At 38.9% G+C, this 19,140-nt stretch overlaps 1 protein-coding gene across 4 annotated transcripts in view; it reads right to left on the bottom strand.

Annotated features, from left to right (window-relative positions):
- The window catches only part of MRTFB (myocardin related transcription factor B), a 127,672-nt gene extending 114,121 nt beyond the window's left edge, over positions 1 to 13,551 (bottom strand). For all 4 annotated transcript variants that reach the window (XM_030300046.1, XM_030300052.1, XM_030300047.1 and 1 more), the window contains exon 1: positions 13,339 to 13,551. In XM_030300046.1, coding sequence (XP_030155906.1) covers positions 13,339 to 13,492 — 154 coding nt within the window. In that variant the 5' untranslated portion in view covers positions 13,493 to 13,551. The remainder of the gene's footprint in view (positions 1 to 13,338) is intronic.
- Positions 13,552 to 19,140: the final 5,589 nt, after the last annotated feature.

Below are 19,140 nucleotides of genomic sequence, written 5' to 3'. Positions count from 1 at the left end.
AAAGCATGGGCCTTGTGCCGCGTCCCCAGGTCCAGACTCCGGTTTGCAGCTGTGCTGGAAGAACGCGCACTGCCCTTCACCTGTCACCGCAGGAAACCACACAACTGGACAGAACTCTCTCCTACACTGGGACACAGGCCATACAGAACTCCTCCTATGGTAAAGGCAACGACGGCAGTGAGTCTTACACCTGCCCGAGCTTTCGGCCTGCAGGTAACTTCCAGACTGGGGGCACAGCCCTCAAACAGAGCTGGTCAGGCTTGTGGAATTGATGAGCCAGAGAAGAGAGCTGAAGGGGAAGTTGAGACAGCTGGGAGCCGCCGTGCAGATTTCCGAACTGGAGGGACCCGTGCCGAGCAACAGCTCCGGAGAGCGAGCTGCACAGGAGCGCCCTGAGTCTTGGCTGAGGCCTGAGCTGGATGAGCAGGGCGCACAGCTACACAGGGCCGGGCAAGCAACGACCGGGAGCCGTATGCTCAACATGTGTCAAAGTGCACACAAGGTTGGGGTGTTCGAGCTCAAAACGAGCCTGAGCGACACGATCTCCCTGGGGCATTTACGGGGGCATTTGGCAGAGATCCCAAAGGGGGTCAAGGCCTGATAGTCAACGCACCATCCCTGGTGGGAATGCTACCTTACATCTTTCCTAACAATGCTTTAAAAAAGCCTTGAGAGTGACCCGAAAGCTCAGCACTCTTACCAGGAGCACTTAAGGAAGACAACGCAAAATGCAGCCACTCAGCAGTGTAGCACTCACAACGTTCCACCCAATGAAAGGATTACCGGACTCTGTGCTAAGAGGTAGGAAAATGTCTCTTTAACAGGAGAGAAATTTCTCAGTAAAAACAGACTCAAAAATTACTGAAAAAATAGAATTAACAGCCATAACTATGTACAAGTATTTAAAATCTTTAAGTTTCTTTATTTCGACAGAGACAGTGCGAGTGGGAGAGGGGCAGAGGGGCAGAGAGAGAGAGAGAGAGAGAGAGAGAGAGAGAGAATATGAATTCCAAACAGGCTTCGTCCTGCCAGTGCAGAGCCCCATTAGGGGCATGAACTCATGAAACTGTCAGATCATGACCTGAGCCGAAACCAAAAGTCAGACGCTTAACCGACTGAGCCACCCAGGTGCCCCACTATGTACAAGTATTTAAAGGAAAACATGAATATAATGATGAGAGAAAAAGACAATGTAAAAAAGAACAAAATGGAACTTCCAGAGATAAAAATAAATTAAGATTAACATTTTATTGGATAGGATTAGCAGCATATTAGACCTTCATTCGAAAAGATCAGTGAACATTTGAAAAAAAAGTAAAGGGGCGCCTGGGTGGCGCAGTCGGTTAAGCGTCCGACTTCAGCCAGGTCACGATCTCGCGGTCTGTGAGTTCGAGCCCCGCGTCAGGCTCTGGGCTGATGGCTCAGAGCCTGGAGCCTGTTTCCGATTCTGTGTCTCCCTCTCTCTCTGCCCCTCCCCCGTTCATGCTCTGTCTCTCTCTGTCCCAAAAATAAATAAACGTTGAAAAAAAAAAATTAAAAAAAAAAAAAAAGAAAAAAAAGTAAAGCTAATAGGATGTTGTAAAAATAATAATACAATACTAAAAAAAAATTTTTTTCAAAGGCAAAAAAAAAAAAAGGAATAAAGGAAGAGTGAACTGACTAGACAAATACAACATATAGCAAAATAATAGATTTTAAATTCAATTGTGGCAGGTGGGCTCTAATGATCCCTGCCTTCTGGTATTTATGGTCTTCTATAATCCTTTCCCCTTGAGTAATTTGCTTCCAAACAAAAGAATAGGACAATGTTGAGAAAATGTTGGGGAAAAAAAAAAGATCACTTTGGTCTTGCTAGCACACATCTCTCTTACTGGCTTTGAGAAAGTAAGATGCCATACGGGAGAGGCCCATGGGGCAAAGAACAAGGCTCCAGCCAGCATCCAGCATCCAGAGAGGAACTGAGGCCCTTGGTCCAATAGTCCTCAATGAACTGAATCTTGCCAACAACAATATAACTAAGGTTACAAGCAGATCCTTCACCAGTTGAACCTTCAGATGAAACCCCAGCCTTGGCTGACACCTGACTGCAGGCTTATGAGAGACAGAGGTATCCAGCTAAACTGTGCCTGAATTCCTGACCTAAACAAACTAGGAGATAATAAATGCATCTTGTGTTAAGTTGCTAAGGTATGAAGTACTTTGTTCCACAGCTATAGATAACTAATATGCCACATAAATCAATAATGACCTTAAATGTAATCTATCTAAACACTGCAACTGAAAGACAGAGACTGTCAGACTAGACTAAAAAAAGAAAGATCCAGCTCTATGCTATCTGAAAGAAATCTACTTTAAATCTAAAGGTGCAGATGAGTTAAAGGTAAAAGCTAGGTAAAGATGTATCGTGCAATCCGTAAGAAACTCAGGGGGCCTATATTAGTACCAGACAAAGTAGACTTTGGGAAAAGGATCATTACTAAGGATGCAGGTATTTCATAATATAAAGGGATCAATCCAACAAGAACACATAATAGACCCTCAAAATATGAAAAGGAAAAAATTACTGAAAGGAAAAATAAACAATTCCACAATATTAGTTGGGGTTTTCAACATACCTCTCTGGGCAACTGACAGAACAAGAGGTAAGACAATCAGTAAGGATATATGACTTGAACAGTCTTACAAACCAACAGGACCTGACATTTACAGAACATTTCACCCTCAAGGATACATGAAACATTCCTGGTCACTTAAGAGATGTATACATTTTTATGACAGAGTACATGTTACATAGTTTCAATGTAATAGAACAAAAACCAAATTATGTCTAAACCCACTGGATTCTGAAATTCACAGTTTAGGACTAAGTTCTTGGATTTCTTTAAATTTCAATTTTTTTCAATCCTTGCTCAATCTGCTTGGTTTAAGTGTAAATTCTTTTATCTGGAAAATCCTCCAAATTATACTTGGGTGTCCAAATAAAATCTTCAAATTCTTGAAGGTTGTAAACTTTGTTTCTGTTGAGGGTTCAAAAAGCATTCAGCAAGCAATCAAGCAGCTACTCTAACTCTACACACAAGCAAACAAGCACACAATTATGCAGGCAGAAATTTCACTAGTTTATCAGCAAGTTATTGAATCAAGTTCCATTGTTTTGAAAGATGAAGAGACTACCTAACTGAAACTGACAGTGAGAGACAGAAACATCCATGTTAGAAAAATATATTAGAAAAGTACTACTTTGTCATATTAAGAGTATGTCTAGTTAAATATCACTTTGTTATTCTCGGTTTGAGAAAAACAGTAATATAAGCACATAGATCTTTTTCATCATATACATTTTATACATCAGTCAAGAGCCACAAAATACTTTAGTACATTCAGTAACTACCTGTGACCAGTTACTAAGCACCTTGTTACGACACTTTTGTTTCCATTTTCTTTTACCAAGGAGACCTCTAAAATATGCTGGGTTTCTAAAAGCTTCCCAGAATGTGATAAAAATGAGGTTTATTTGTACCACTAATATTAAGAGGCTTGGTTGAAATCATATACCAATTATTTCCTGCGTCCCATTTTAAAATTTGTTTAAAACATATTACAATCCTACACATAATCAGATATCAAATTACAACAAAGTTCTCATTGTGTAGGATTCATTTGTTAAATACTGAAAACTTTGTACTTTCACCCAAAGGATTAACTCATTAGAAAGAAACATGCAAAGAAGGAAACAAACCACACAACCCCCGCCCCCCACCACCTCCAACAAACCTGACCCTCAAATGCAGAACGCTGTTCTGCCCTGGAATTTCATACATGCTCCAGGTTGGAGAACCATGAGGCTGGTAGCGTTTAAGGCCAACTGTAAACCAAATAAATCCCAATTACCCATTTCCTTAGGTTGCTCAGACTCTAAATCTCTTGGCTTCTGGCCCTCTCATTTATTTTTTGCACTACGTTGCTTTTTTTAAGAAGTGTATAATACTACACAATAGAATATTTTAAGAGAATTCAGATTAGTTGAAAAACTTCTAGACCCGCCCCCCTTCTAAATGACCTTAAAGCATCATCTAAACAACTGCCATCACACCAAGATTTCACAGAAGAATATTCTACAACACTAAAACTGTTTGTTCTCACATATGCCAAAGGTCATTATGAAACATGTCATTGTATACATACATGTTTATTTTTTAAAAGGTCATTCCCGAATTTAGTCAATTTCTTTGCTAAATAATTGGGTTCTTAATGAAAAAAAATTAGTTGCGAGATGTGATTACGACATAGATTTCCAGGAATCAAAAGGAAAAAGAAAAAATTTAAAAGTCAACTCAGAGCAAGAAATCTCTTTAAACAAATGACTGTTTTACTACCTCAAAATACCACAAGTCTTCTGTATAATACTTATCATATACATCAAATGCCTTAAAAGCATCTGAGCAACCATATCTACTATCCTAATCTCTTCAGAGTAAGTACATAAGAAGGAGAAAGATCTATAAATCAGTCCTTGATGACAGAGGGTTTGTTTAGGAGTTTACCAACTGGAATGGCCCTGCTGGAATTCCTTCAAGCAGCCTGTGAAAATGTCAGAACGGAGTCTGTTTTGGAGGTCATGGTCCCTAGAGAGCTCTGAGTTTTGGCCTGTTTGTCTTTTCACATGCTTTAATATTTGAAAATCATTCCTTGCAGACACTGACTGATGCCCAGGGAATGCTAGGATTGTGGGAACTGGCAGTACCAACAAGACAGACAAACTCCATGGGAAATCAGTGCCTACTGCACTTGCCCTCTGAGCTCTCATCAGATAAGCTGCTCTTCAAGTGTTGTGAAGGTACATGGAGAGACATTAAGAAACTGCATGTCATTTTGGTATCTTTAAAAAGAAATACTTGTGGAAAACGGGCGCAGAAATGACTGCGACTATTGAAAGAGACACTAAAAGCTATAATAATAAAAAAAAAAAAAACCCCATGGTGGAATCCTGAAAACTATATTCACTTAATATGAAGTGGAATACAGCGTGGCAGTTGAAAATTCACAAATAACGTTCGACTCCCCCAAAACTTAAGTGCCTACCGTTGACCTAAGACATCAACAGGTAACACACATTCATATGTTATATGTGTTACATGCCGTACTCTTACAATAAATCTAGAGGAAAAAATGTGATTGAGAAAATCACGAAGAGGAGAAAATACACTTACGGCACTATACTAGCTATCAGAAACCACATGCCTATGTGGGGACCCGCGCAGTTCAAACCCATGTTGTTGAAGGACCAACTGTACTACATGCTCAAAACATACGTAACAATAACAAACAGTTGTGAAGTGCTACTTACTTGCCCTTGTTGTTCTAAACACTTCACTTACATGAACTCATTTAATCTTCCTAGCAACTCTGTGAAGCAGGTCATAGTAGGGTCCCTATTGTGCAAATGAGGAGACCGAGGCAAGGGGAGGATAACTAATTTGTCTAAGTTCACACAGCCAGTGGTGGTGTGGCCAGGATCTAGACTCAGACCACCAAAGCCAGTGGTGGTGTGGCCAGGATCTAGGCTCAGACAGGCTGGCTCCAGAGTTGGTGCTCTTAACCACCGTGCATACTTCCTCTTTCGTGGTATTTTTACGTCAGGCAGGCCGTGCTGGGTACCTATACCATGTACTGTATTTTATGATGTCCCATGTACACGCCAGTTTGTACAACAGCTCTAGTATTTGAAGCCTCTCAGCGATTTATGAGGTACATCTAACTTGATTCCTATTCACGGACGAAAGACACAGACTTTGTGTCTGACACCACACAGCGAGTACAAGAGAGCGGGCTCTATGCTTGGCTCCACAGCCCTCTTTACTTTTTATTTTCTCACAGCCCTCTTCCTTAAAACTAGGTTCTTCTTCCTCTCTGTTATCTGCAAGAATCGTCTCCGAGTTACTTTTTTGTATATAGTTGAAGATACGGCTTTCAAAGATCTACGTGTCCAACAGTTTTATGAGGATACACTACACTACGCTGTGAACTGCCAACGTTGTACTAGAGGATTAAAATCTAAGAACTATTCTAGGGTCGGAGACACAGTGGTCATTCAGTAAATGTTTTCTAATAGTAAAAGAGTCCCTACTTCCACTCCTGAAATGCTGATTTTTAGGCTATTTTGGAGAGCTGAGTATCCCGTATGGCAAACTTTCCCTTGTATATACTGCATGCTGGTGCTTTCGTCAAACGGTCAGTCAACACACTTCCTCACTGCTATGATGGGATCATGGCTTCTGTCAAAGAGGGTTTCTTATCTTGAAGCTATGAACCTCAAATCTTCAGACAGTACTGACAAATTCTAGTATGTTACTTTTTTAACTAGCCCACAAGAACCAAAGGCAAGTTGTTGATCAGACTTTCTGTTTTTCTTGTTATATCTTCATTAAACATAGAGATCATGTATCAAAAATTTAAGTTTTGTGAAACAGACACCCAACTATTAGCATTTCCTTGACGCAAACAACCACAAAGATGACCAGAATAGAACATGAATAATTTGGACTTTAAACAAAGCTAAAAAATTGTCTTTTGATAGTCTGATGCTTACTATAAAAATGTTAACACATACCTGCCAACCCTTAAATTACCGTGAATAGGAAGATACTGCATGTCCTAAATTAGATTAAAAAAATTTCTTTTTAGGACAACACAATTGATTCAATTTCTCTTTCTTTTTAAATTTGGGGGAAAGTCTGACTAATTGGGAGAGCTGGCATGTATGCTTAATAATACACCTTGAGGAATGGGATACACAGCGACATCATTAACTTGTATCTATGGAAAATTCCACCTGCTGAGACGGAAGTCATCTTCCATTCTTCCTGGTTCTGCTGCCCAATGAACAGCACAGGCAAGAGTGACAATGAGATATAAGAGCACATGATGCAATGAGGAAGGGCAGCCAGAGAAGGACACATGGGCTGAAAGCTACCATACAGGTACTACAACGGGCACACCGTGACACAGAGCGCTTCTGAGACTTACCCATGCTCACAGACTGAGTCAGCAGAGGACACTGGAGTCCTGACTCCCAAAAGACTACACTTCCTGTTAATAACAGTGAGGGCAGCAGGTGAGGGTAGCCAACAGCAGGGGTTAATTTAAAGGAGTTAGAAAAACACTGGGTATGATATTTGCTAATTAGTCAGGGTGATAATTGACTAAAACCCAAAGAGAAAATTCCAATATGTCTGGTATTCCAACATATTTGTCTTGCTGGTTTCTGTCTCAAAAGTGCTTTATTACTGATATCTTAAAATAAAATAACAAAGGCTGAAAAAAAATCACGACCACTTTTCCCCACTCTATTCCCTATACTTAAGAGCTCTTTCAAAACAGTCACAGTAGACAGCAGGCATCCAGTATCTATCCTCTCTCTTCCTTTTTAGCTAAAAGAGGTCACACTGTAGTTGGCTTAGGGGGAGCACACAGGCACAAAGAGCCCCTACTTAATTTTAATGAAGTCTTTTGGCCTCGCACAGGGTCTGATTATAAACCAACTATTTAATTCCAAGTACCTTGAAAGGTCTAAGTAACTAGGGTACTGTAGTTGAGTAATCTTTATTAACTAATCATTTACATTGTATAGGTAATTAAAATTACCCTCTGACGGACAGGAAAGCCCGTTTCTTAATAAATTAGTGTCAGTTTATTTGCTGATCCAGTGCTTAATATAAGTCATATGGTAGACTCTAGTTTTATGAAAATTATCTCAAATAATCTATATATGAAACAATGCACTTTTAGGACTCTCGTAACTTTAGAAAATCCTTATAAAAATTCCAGGCAAACATTTTAATAATTTTAAGATAATGCTAGATTAAACTGATAATTACTATTAAGTTCTAAATCTTACTTTTAATAAATACATTAACTGTCAACACTCGAAGGGCATGTTTGCAAGAGGACACAATATAAAGACTGGATAAATAACTCAAAATGGGGCTTCGCTCGTGCTGAACTGGGGCCTGCCATCTTGCTGATGCACTTCTGAAACCGTAAGCTTCATCCACCCGGTCAGCAATGACTCAGTAGGCCTCTGGTAGTGCTCTGACCCTGCCAGCTGCAGATGGGAGTGTGTGAGATTAAGGCCCAGCCCCCTCCCTCCACCCGCACACTGCTTGGGTGTGTCAGGCAATGCACTAAAGCCAGCTAAGTCCTCAGTAACAAGAAGCCCAGAGTAGAAAAAAAGGTGATGGACAGGGTTATAGGTGCTCATTTACACTGTGAAACAAAGCATGCTGTTTAATAGGAGACTTTGTAAAGAGCATTGCGAAAGAGAGTACCTCACCTTTAAGCTACTTATATGACTTTGTTTTCATGGTGAAAGGTTCAAGAGATTGTCATAGACAAAACATACGAAAACCACCTTAATTAATCAAGAATTTCTTTTACAGTGGTCAGGGGGCTCACAATTGGCTTTTAAACTTTATAACTGTGTTAAGTATTTACCTGTAAAGGCTAATCTCAGAAATCTATTAGAAACTAAGGAAAATTAATTAAGGAAATTATACCTATTTCTGTTCTCAGTCTAAATACTCTTAAGTAACATCCAAAGCAGAAAAGGAAATTATCTAAATGTATCAGACTGTTTATTAATATCACTGAGAATTTTAAATATTTAAGGTCCTAAAGATGTTAACAGTAAAGCCAAGGACAAGAGAATTTTACAGAATCTTACTTGTTTCGATTACCTCCAGTTAAAGAAAGGGAAAGCAAGAATCCTAGAGTTACATGTTTTGGTTATTTAGCATCTATTTATTTCCTTCCCACTTATGACACTCTGAGAATCTTATGTCTGGCTGTCTGCTCCAGAGAAAAATAGAAATATTCTCCCTTTTCCTCACCAATCTCCAGATGGCCACCCCATCTCATGTATACTCTTAAGGAACAGGGTTCTGGTCCAGACAAATGCTTACCACCTTTGTGCATTTCCAAACACCTAGAGTGACAGTAAACCTAACAGGTTAATGAGGAATGAGGAAATGTTGCATGAAGAAAAGATCAGCTTTGAACAAATACCACTTATTTTCTATAGTACAAGGCAAGCAATTTTCTTTAGCCGAGTTCCACGGCAAGGCAAAGTTATCTGTGTGCAAATGTATTGATACCTGTATTGAATCTAATGCAAAGAACTACCTTGTGTTCCCTCGTGTGCAACAAACTTTTGAATGGACTATTTTCTCTTTAGTATAATCATTCAAGAGCAGAACAAGAGATGGTCTAAAACTGTCCATTGTGATAAATTTAATGGATGGAAAATCTTAGGGAAAAAAATTCAAAACAGGACCATGAAATCAAAAACCCAACGAGTACGGTAACTAGAAGCGTCAAAGTTTAAAATAAGAATGACAAAGTCTCCTTTTCACTGAGGCCTAAAACACGCTGTTCCCAAGTAAATACAGTTTCAAAAAGTCTGCTAATAAACGGAAGAGAAAGTAGCAGACACTATTTTTCCACCTACTCCATACTACTGACAGCCGGCCTGGGGCGTTACCTGTGGCCATGTGAACACGACTGGACTGTGCCTCATTTTCAGAGCTGTCCCAAGTGTTAAAATACAAAACTGTTGTGCAAAAGGGGAACCTATGTCAATTTATCTGCTTTATCGTCAATGCTGGGAGTGACTCAAAAGCTTACATTCACCAACCAGCACACTTTTCGGTCTTGCAAATGACCTCGGGAACCAAAGCCTTCCTGCTGTGGTCTCCCCTAGTGCGGGCACAACACAGAGGGCTGGAGCTCTTGGAGGTGTGTTGGTTCCATCTACTTCGCCTTTCCCTGCCTTTACGAAGCTGTATTCAACTTACAGCATCTGAGCTTTTCCCACGTGAACAATAAAAAACAACTAACTGTCCCTCGGACTGATTTCCCCTTTACTGCCAGTGTTTACCATCTGAAGGAACGTTAATACTGTGTAAAACATCAAAACAAAGCTCAAGTCCTCTGTGTGTGCGCTGTTTCAGTAAAAGTCTGTCATTTATGTCTTCTGTATATCCACATTTCTTTTAGGAAGAACTCACTTCTTGGGAAGAATTAATGGCCTAATTGGTGGTCTTACTTTGGAGGTGCCACCGGCCACACGTTCAGGGGTAAAGAACAGCCCCAGCTTATCTTTCACATGTGCTACAGTAGTAGGAATGTTCTGCTATGCCACTACATTGCCAACATAAGTATCAGTCAAAACTAAGGGAGGATCCTGGAGTCATTACTTAGATGTCAACTTCTCTCTCATTAAGTTTATTTATAAACTATTTGGTGACATGATCCTTCTACACACTGATCCAAATTGAAGTGTCTTCATTTTCCCCCCAACTAGAAAGGGAAATAATTCAAACAAGTGAAATTCAAATGCTTAGGGCTAACAATGAAACACAATCACAAGAAAATACCTAAATCGGACTATTTCGTAATACTCTAAAGAGTTTTTTGTATTAATTAATTTCGAGGCTAAGATTCACATTTTGTATATGATATAATCTAAACAGGGCATTAAGAAGACTTAAAAATGAAGCATAAACATGAAAAAATCAGTAGGGTAAGAAAGTTATGCTTCTTCTAATTCCATAATTGCTTGATGTGATTCCACTTGACTCATATAACTATCAAAAATGTAGATTTCTGATAGCTATACAAAGGATTCCATGTATGCCTTGGAATATATATGTAAATCAAGCTAATATATCATAAGCCTGACATTAGAGTATATGCCTGAATATAAGGTAAGCTTTTTAACTGCCTGAAGTCACTTATTAAAAAAGAAGAGATTGGGGGGTGGGAGGGAGGGGAAAGTGGGTGATGGGCACTGAGGAGGGCACCTGTTGGGATGAGCACTGGGTTTTGTATGGAAACCAATCTGACAATAAATTTCATATTAAAAAAAAAAAGAAGAGACTGCTATTTGAGTCTTTACATAGCATTTCATAAGATATTCTTTCATTTACTCAATATTGGACAAAAAAAGTACTTGAGGAAAACATTTGCTTAAAAATTACTTCATTTAAAGCTAGTTTTAGGATGTTTATAAAAATATCTTAGTAGAATCATAAACGGGGGGGAGGGGTCGGAGAAGGCCAACACATTAATTATTCCTAGGTTATAACCTTAAAATCGGAAGTACTAGGTGTCGTTGCAAAGAACAGTTTCAAAAACTCATTTTAAAAAAGTAGTCAAATACAATTCTGTCAGAAAGGATACAAATGACACTAGTGAACTCCAGGAAAGGAATCATGTAGCTCAGGGGAAAGACTGGGAAGTGACTTTCTTTTCACTGTGTACCCATTGGTACCCTGTACATTTTAAGCCAGTGAATACGTTACGTACTCACAGAAAACAGATAATTACATTCTAAAACAGGAACTGCAGTCCCATAAAATGTTATAACCAATCACAAATCACAAGAGTGATTATGCTATAGAGATTATGAGTATATGACAATACACCACACACACACACACACACCATTTTGTCAATGGTACTTGTGGTTTAGACAGAAAATCTGTGGTATCAGGTCATACATATACTCAAAAGCTGCTGTAACTCAGACGAAAGAGACAGTAGTGAAGACGCACCATGGATTTTAGCACTAGGTGCATGATGCCAAGGGGTTCTGCTGATGATGAGGAAAAAAAAAAAGCATTTCCCCCAAAGATTCATGGATAGAGTCTGAGCCAGATGGTTCTATGAAATATTAGTGTGAATGAAGGCATCCTTCTATATTATTGCACTGCATCATAAAAATGTGATTTTAATTACGGACATGTAACTAAATTAAAAAATTAAAATTCTTACCATTTACGCCACTTCCCAAAAGTTTATAAGGGGAGGCTACTTAATATTTGGGCTTAGCTTACATTCAGGCATACATATTCAAGGCAACATTCTTGCAAGAGAACATGGTGTGGTGTGTCAAGCCGATCACGAAGTACAGATTTGCCCGATACATTTCCCTACCATTTTCCTGACTAATTGTGTGTTATTGCAATTTCATACCAGTGCAACTCATTTTTTGAGGGTAAGAATCTGAACACTATACAGGCCCAAATGTGCAGTGTGAACCTGATCGCATTTGGTCATGCTTCAGTAAATGTGGTCATACTCTCCAAGCCACTGTCTAAGAAAAATGGAAGATTCTAAAGCCACTGCTCAACAACAGCCTCCTGAAGGGCCTGACAGCACCTGAGCCAGAATGCTGCTTTTCACCACTCACAGCGGACAAGGGTTATGCCCGAGAACAAGTACCAGAAGCCTTATTTGAAGGGAGAACAAATACACTCCAAACACATGTACTAAAGAACTAAGAATCATAACATACATCTTTTCTCCACTTTCTTGAAGAAGGTGAGGCCAATAATGAAAAGGCCTGGTTAGGACTCAGAACCCAGAAAAACAGTAACCAGGTACAAAAGGAAGTGTTTTACAAGGGAACGGTTTTATTTCCTCAGGCTTTTAAATCTACAATTTTTAAAAACTATTATTTGTAAACGTAAAACTCATCAGAACGGTGGAAAGCATAAGAAATTCAGCTGTAATTCTTAATGTGGCCCTTTTAATATAAGTGCTTGATATGTTTATAAATTTTAACATTTTGTTAGTTTTTATGTTTTAAGTATTAAAAATAAGTGTCTATCATCTATCCTTACTCATTTACATTAAAAATGGACAGTATTATGTTTTCCAGAGAGGATGGGAAGCCTTTGTGATCAATGAAAATTTCCTGAACAGATACCAAATGGATAGAAAATACTCATTTTGTATACAACGATAGGCAGAGAATGACAATATGGTCATATCCTATAACGATTAATAGAAAAACACTCCAACAAAAAATTCTTGCTTTCTTAGTAATCATTAGGATAGCTTAAATTTTATCAATCTTGAAATTAAGGTGCAACACACTGGAGACGGGAAAAATGGGAGGAGAATCTAGTCAAATCCACAGTCAACCTTCCCTAGGATCAGTGCAGGAAGCTACTCTCCAGTATCTTCTAGCATGAAATCTGCTGGTACTAAAATGGTTGAATCTAAAGCTTGTTTCCAAGGAGAATACTGCTACCAGACACTTACTGGGGAAATAAATGAAAGACCTGGATGGAAAGTGAAATTCTGCCTGTTACTCAAAACCAGCCAATAACCCACAAGGCTCTCCCCGCCATGACAGCCTGCCCAGGGTAACTGACAAAAAAAAAAGAAAAAAGAAAAAGAAAAAGAAAAATTACTACCAAACAGGAATCAACTGGACTCATGAAGGGGTGAATCTTTAAATCCAGCTCCCACCACACATGCTGAAGAGCTCACCGTTCTTCCTCTCGTTCAGCGGGGGCAGGTGCTGGCTGGGCTGCAGGGACAGCTCCTGGAATTCATGGGCAACAGCTTCGCTTTGAGGACTTGGGGCAAGATGGGCTAACGGCCCCACTTCATCCTCCGCGTCCAGTGCCCCTGGGGGATCCATCGTGCTCCAGCCACCGGCAAAAGGTGTACGAGACCTCTCTTAAATGCGGCCTGCTGAAGAGACTGTCAAATTAAAAACGTGTAAGTAGACAGTACATTTATTTTGCTCCAATTTACACAAAAATATTAAAATGGAAACCCTGGGTTCTAGTTCAGCTTCACTGCTGTGTAGCAAGTGCCAAATTCGTTTACTCTCTCTGGCTCTTGGTTCTTTGTCCAACACACAGGAATAAGACTAAAAATAGCATTTACCAGGTAAATACAAGTTGAAAAGTATTTTAATTTTTTGTGCTGTGGGTTAAAAGTTACAGTTACTGATGTCATCAAAGATTTTAATGCACCCTACAATAAGATAAAAGTCAACTAATGATGATGGGACAAAAAAGCAGTCTAGCTTGAAAATCTGTCTTAACTCCTACGAATCAAAACTTTACATTAAGTCAACATTCACAGCAACCAGCAATGTCTCGGAGGAGGGCTCCTCCCTCGGCAGGGAATAGAACTCTTAGCTGCACCAAAATGGACATGCAGTTCACGACAAAGAAACCAACCTTTACTTCAAGCCACTGGGATTTAGGACTATTTATTATCACAGCATAACTGGTCCATTCTGACTGAAACAGAAATCAGCAAGAGAAATACCAAAGACATAACCAAACCATAAATACGTGACACGGGCTTAGGAGCTGAACAGTGGGCAGCAAGAAAATGGTTACAGAAAGCCAAAAGCTAAAAGGATGGCGGTCCACATGGGGCAGGGGAGAAACATTTCATAAGACTGCTATCTGCTTAGCAACATTCTGGACCACAGTTCGTTGATGCCTTCGCCTACTGATGGACATCTGAGTTGTTTCCAGTTTCTGTCAGAAATAAAAATGCTATGAACATTCTTGTCCAAGTATATATAGGAATATAAGCTTTCACTTCTCTTGGGTAAATACCTGGGAGTAAGTGGACCATAAGGCAACGGCGTGTTTAAATTTTAAAGAAACGAACGAAGGATTTTTCAAAGTGGTTCCACCATTCTTATTAGCAGTGAATGAGAATTCCAGTTGTTCTACAACCTCAACGACACTTATGGTCAATCTTTTTAATTTTAATTATTTTTGTGGGTGTGAAATGGTAACTTAGTGTGGTCTCATTTATTTATTTTATTAAATTATACTTGAGATATTATATTAGTTTCAGGTGAATAAGATAGTGATTTGATATTTTTATTTTATTTTTTTATGTTTATTTATTCTGAGAGAAGAGAGAGAGGAAGAGTGAGTGCGGGAGGCACAGAGGTAGAGGCAGACAGAGAATCCGGAGCAGCTTCCCCACTGTCAGCACAGAGCCCAATGCAGGGATCAATCTCACAAACCATGAGATCGTGACCTGAGCTGAAATCAGAGTCAGATGCTTAACCGACTGAGGCATCCAAGTGCTCCGGTCCTTTTTTAATAAACAGGGCCCAACACGGGGCTCAAACCCACCAACTGTGAGATCACGACCTGAGCCAAAGTCAAGAGTCAGACTGAGCCACACAGGTGCCCTGATATTTTTATATATCACAAAACAATCACCATAATAGGTCTAGATACCATCTGTCACCATACAAAATCATTACGATATTACTGACTACATCTCCTGTGCTGTATACGACATGAGACTTATTTTATAATTCTTTACCTCTTAATTCCCTTCACCTATTTTGTCGGTTCTCTCTCCCAACCACCAGTTTGTTCTTTTTATCTATGAGTCTGTTTCTGTTTTGTTTGTTCATTTTGTTTCTTTTAGATTTCCCATATAAGTCAAATCATACAGTGTTTGCTTTTCTCTGACTTATTTCACTTAGCATGATATCCTCGAAGTCCAACCATGCTGTCACAAATGGCAAGATTTCATTCTTTTTGTAGCTGAGTAATATTACAGTGTGTGTAATATTCCAGTAATATTCCACTGTGTACACACACACACACACACACACACACACACACACACCCGCCACAGCTTCTCTGTCCATTTATTATCTATTGATGGACATTTGGGTTACATCTATGTCCTGGCTATTGTAAATAAGCATAAAGGTAGTACAGCTTTTTGAACTGTTCTTTTCGTTTTCTTCAAATACCCAGAAGTGGAATTCCTAGATCACATAGTAATTCTATTTATAATTTTTTGAGGAACCTCCAAATTGTTTCCATAGTGGCTGCACTAATTTACATTCCTACCAAGAGCGCACAAGGGTTTCCTTTTCCTCACATCCTCAGCAACACGTGTTATTTCTTGTCTTTTTGATAATAGCCATTCTGACTGGTATGAGGTAGCACCTCACTGCTTTTGATTTACATATCTGTGATGATTAGTGATGTTCAGCATGTTTTCATGTGCTTGTTGGCCATCTGTATGCTGTCTTTGGAAAAATATCTATTCAAGTCCTCTGTCAGTTTTTTAATTGGGTTGTTTTGCTGTTGTTGTTATGATTTGTGACATATGGTTGTTGATGTATTTTGGATATCAACTCCTTATCAGATATATGGTTTGCAATCATCTTCTTGCATTCAGTAGGCTGCATTTTCATTTTGTTAATGGTTTCCTTCACCCTGCAAAAGCTTTTTAGCTGATGTGGTCCCAGTTGTTGATTTCTGGTTTTGATACCCGTGCTTGAGGAGACGTATCCAAAAAAACATTGCTAAGAATGATGTCTTACTGCCTTTACTTTGTCTAGGAGTTTTAAGGTTTCAGGTCTTAATCCATTTCGAGTTTATTTTTGTGCATGGTGTAAGAAAGCAGTCCACAGGGGCGCCTGGGTGGCGCAGTCAGTTAAGCGTCCGACTTCAGCCAGGTCACGATCTCACAGTCCGTGAGTTCGAGCCCCGCATCGGGCTCTGGGCTGATGGCTCAGAGCCTGGAGCCTGTTTCCGATTCTGTGTCTCCCTCTCTCTCTGCCCCTCCCCCGTTCATGCTCTGTCTCTCTCTGTCCCAAAAAAAATAAATAAACGTTGAAAAAAAAATTTAAAGAAAGCAGTCCACAATTTCATTCTTTTGCATGTAGCTGTCCAATTTTCCTAACACCACTTATTGAAAAGATGGTCGTCTCCCCATTGTATGTTCTTGCCTCATTTGTCATAAGTTACTTGACCTCATAGGTGTGGGTTTATTTCTGGGCTCTCCATTCTGTTCCACTGATCTATGTGTCTGTTTTCGGGCAAGTACCATATTGTTTTGATTACTATAGCTTTTCAGTACAGTTTCAAATTTCAGAGCATGATACCTCAAACTTTGTTCTTCTTTCCCAAGCCTGCTTTGGCTATTTTGGGTCTTTTGTGGTTCTGTGCAAATTTTAGGATTTGTTCCACCTCTGTGAAAAAACATTAACTCTATCAACCCAAAAGCACAGCATATCTTTTCATTTATTTATGTTATCTTCAATTTCTTTCATCAGTGTTTTATAGTTTTCAGAGTATAGGTCTTTCACTTTCTTGGTTAAATTTATTTCTAGGTATTTTATTGTTTTTGATGCAAGTGTAATTGAGATTGTCTTAATTTCTCTTTCCAACAATTCATTATTAGCATGCAGAAATGCAACAAATTTCTGTGTATTAATTGTGTATCCTGTAACTTTACTGAATTCATTTATTAGCTCTAATAGGTTTTTGGTGGACTCTTTAAGGTTTTCTGTATATGGTATCATGTTGCCTGCAAATAGTAACAGCTTTACTTCTTCTTTTCCAATTTGGATGTTTTTATTTCTTTTTCTTGTCTGATGGCTGTGGCTAGGATTTTGAATACTACAATGGATAAAACTGTCAAGAGTGGGAATCCTTGTCTCGTTTCTGATCTTAGAGAAAAACTTTGCATCTTTTCATCCACTGAGTATGTTAGCTGTTTGTCTGTCATAAATGACCTTTATTGAGTACAGGCCCTCCCTACCCACTAGAGAGCTTTTATCATAAATGGATATTGAATTTTGTCAAATATTTTTGCTGTACCTATTGAGATGATAATATATATTTTTAATGTTTATTTTATTTATTCTGAGAGAGAGAGAGTACTAGCACAAGCAGGGGAAGAGCAGAAAGAGAAACCCAAGCAAGGTCTGTGCTGTGAGTGCAGAGCCCAATGTGAGGCTCACTCCCACGAATCATGAGATCATGACCTGAGCCGAAATCAAGAGGTGGACGTTTAACTGACTGAGCCATCCAGGCGCCCTGAGATTATATAATTTTTATTCTTCATTTTATTAATATGTTGTATCATGTTGATTGATTTGCAGATGTTAAACCATCTTTATATCCCTTTGATATATTCATTTATATCAAATGAATTCCATTTGATTCCAGTGTATGATCTCTTTCAATGTTTTTGATGAGTTCAGTTTGCTAATATTTTGCTGATAATTTTGGCATCTGTGTTTATTAGGGGTGTTGGCCTGTAATTTTCTTTTTTATGATGGTGTCTTTGTCTGGTTTTGGTATCAGAGTAATGCTGGCCTTGTAAAATAAATTTGGAAGTATTTCTTCATCTTCAATTTTTCATTATAATTTCTGGGATAGTTTAAATGTTTGGTAGAATTCACCTGTGAAGCCATCTGCACTTGGACTTTTGTTTGTAGTGTTTTGATTACTGATTCAAATTTCATTTTAATAATTGGTCTATTCAGATTTTCTGTATCTTCATGATTCAATCTTAGAAGACTCCATGTTTCCAGGAATTTATCCATTTCTTCTAGACTAATCTGTCAGCATATAACTGTACACAGTATTTACTTATGATCCCTAGCATTTCTGTGGTATAGGTTGTAATTTCTTCTTTTTCATTTCTGATTTTATTTATTTGGGCCATGCTCTATTTTTTCTTGAGGAGTCTGGCTAAAGGTTTGTTGATTTTGTTTATCTTTTCAAAGAACTAGCTCTTAGTTTCATTAAACTTTTCACACGTGTGTGGATGTATTTCATTCCCCCACTAACACTCTGATCGGTATTATTTCCTTCCTTCTATTAACTTTGGGCTTCGTTTTCTAGTTCCTTTAAATGTAAAGTTAGATTGTTTGATATTTTTCTTGTCTCTTTTGAAAAAAAATTTTTTTTAACATTTATTTATTTTTGAGACAGAGAGAGACAGAGCATGAACGGGGGAGGGGCAGAGAGAGAGGGAGACACAGAATCAGAAGCAGGCTCCAGGCTCTGGGCCATCAGCCCAGAGCCTGACGCGGGGCTCGAACTCACGGACCGCAAGATCGTGACCTGAGCTGAAGTTGGATGCTCAACCAACTGAGCCACCCAGGCGCCCCTTTCTTGTTTCTTGAGGTAGGCTTGTATCATTATAAAAGTCCCTCTTGGAACTGTTTTTGCTGCACCCCAAAGAGTTTGGAATACTGTGTTCCCATTTTCATTTGTCTACAGGTAATTTTTGATTTCCTCATTGACCTATTGGTTATTTAACAGCATATTGTTTAGTCTCCATGTGTTTGTGGTTTTTTTCCAGTTTTCTTCACATAACTGACTTCTAGTTTCATGCCACTGTGGTTGGAAAAGATACTTGATAGGATTTCAATCTTCTTAACTTTACTGAGACTTGTTTTGTAGCTTAACATGTGATCTATCCTGGAGAATGTTCCATGTGTACTTCAAAAAATGTGTATTTAGGTTTTGGAAGGAATGTTTT

This window comes from Lynx canadensis, chromosome E3, assembly GCF_007474595.2.
Source record: "Lynx canadensis isolate LIC74 chromosome E3, mLynCan4.pri.v2, whole genome shotgun sequence".
NCBI lineage: Eukaryota > Metazoa > Chordata > Mammalia > Carnivora > Felidae > Lynx > Lynx canadensis.
The sequence above is the reverse complement of the archived record's forward strand: the minus strand, read 5'-3'. Positions and strand labels throughout refer to the sequence as shown.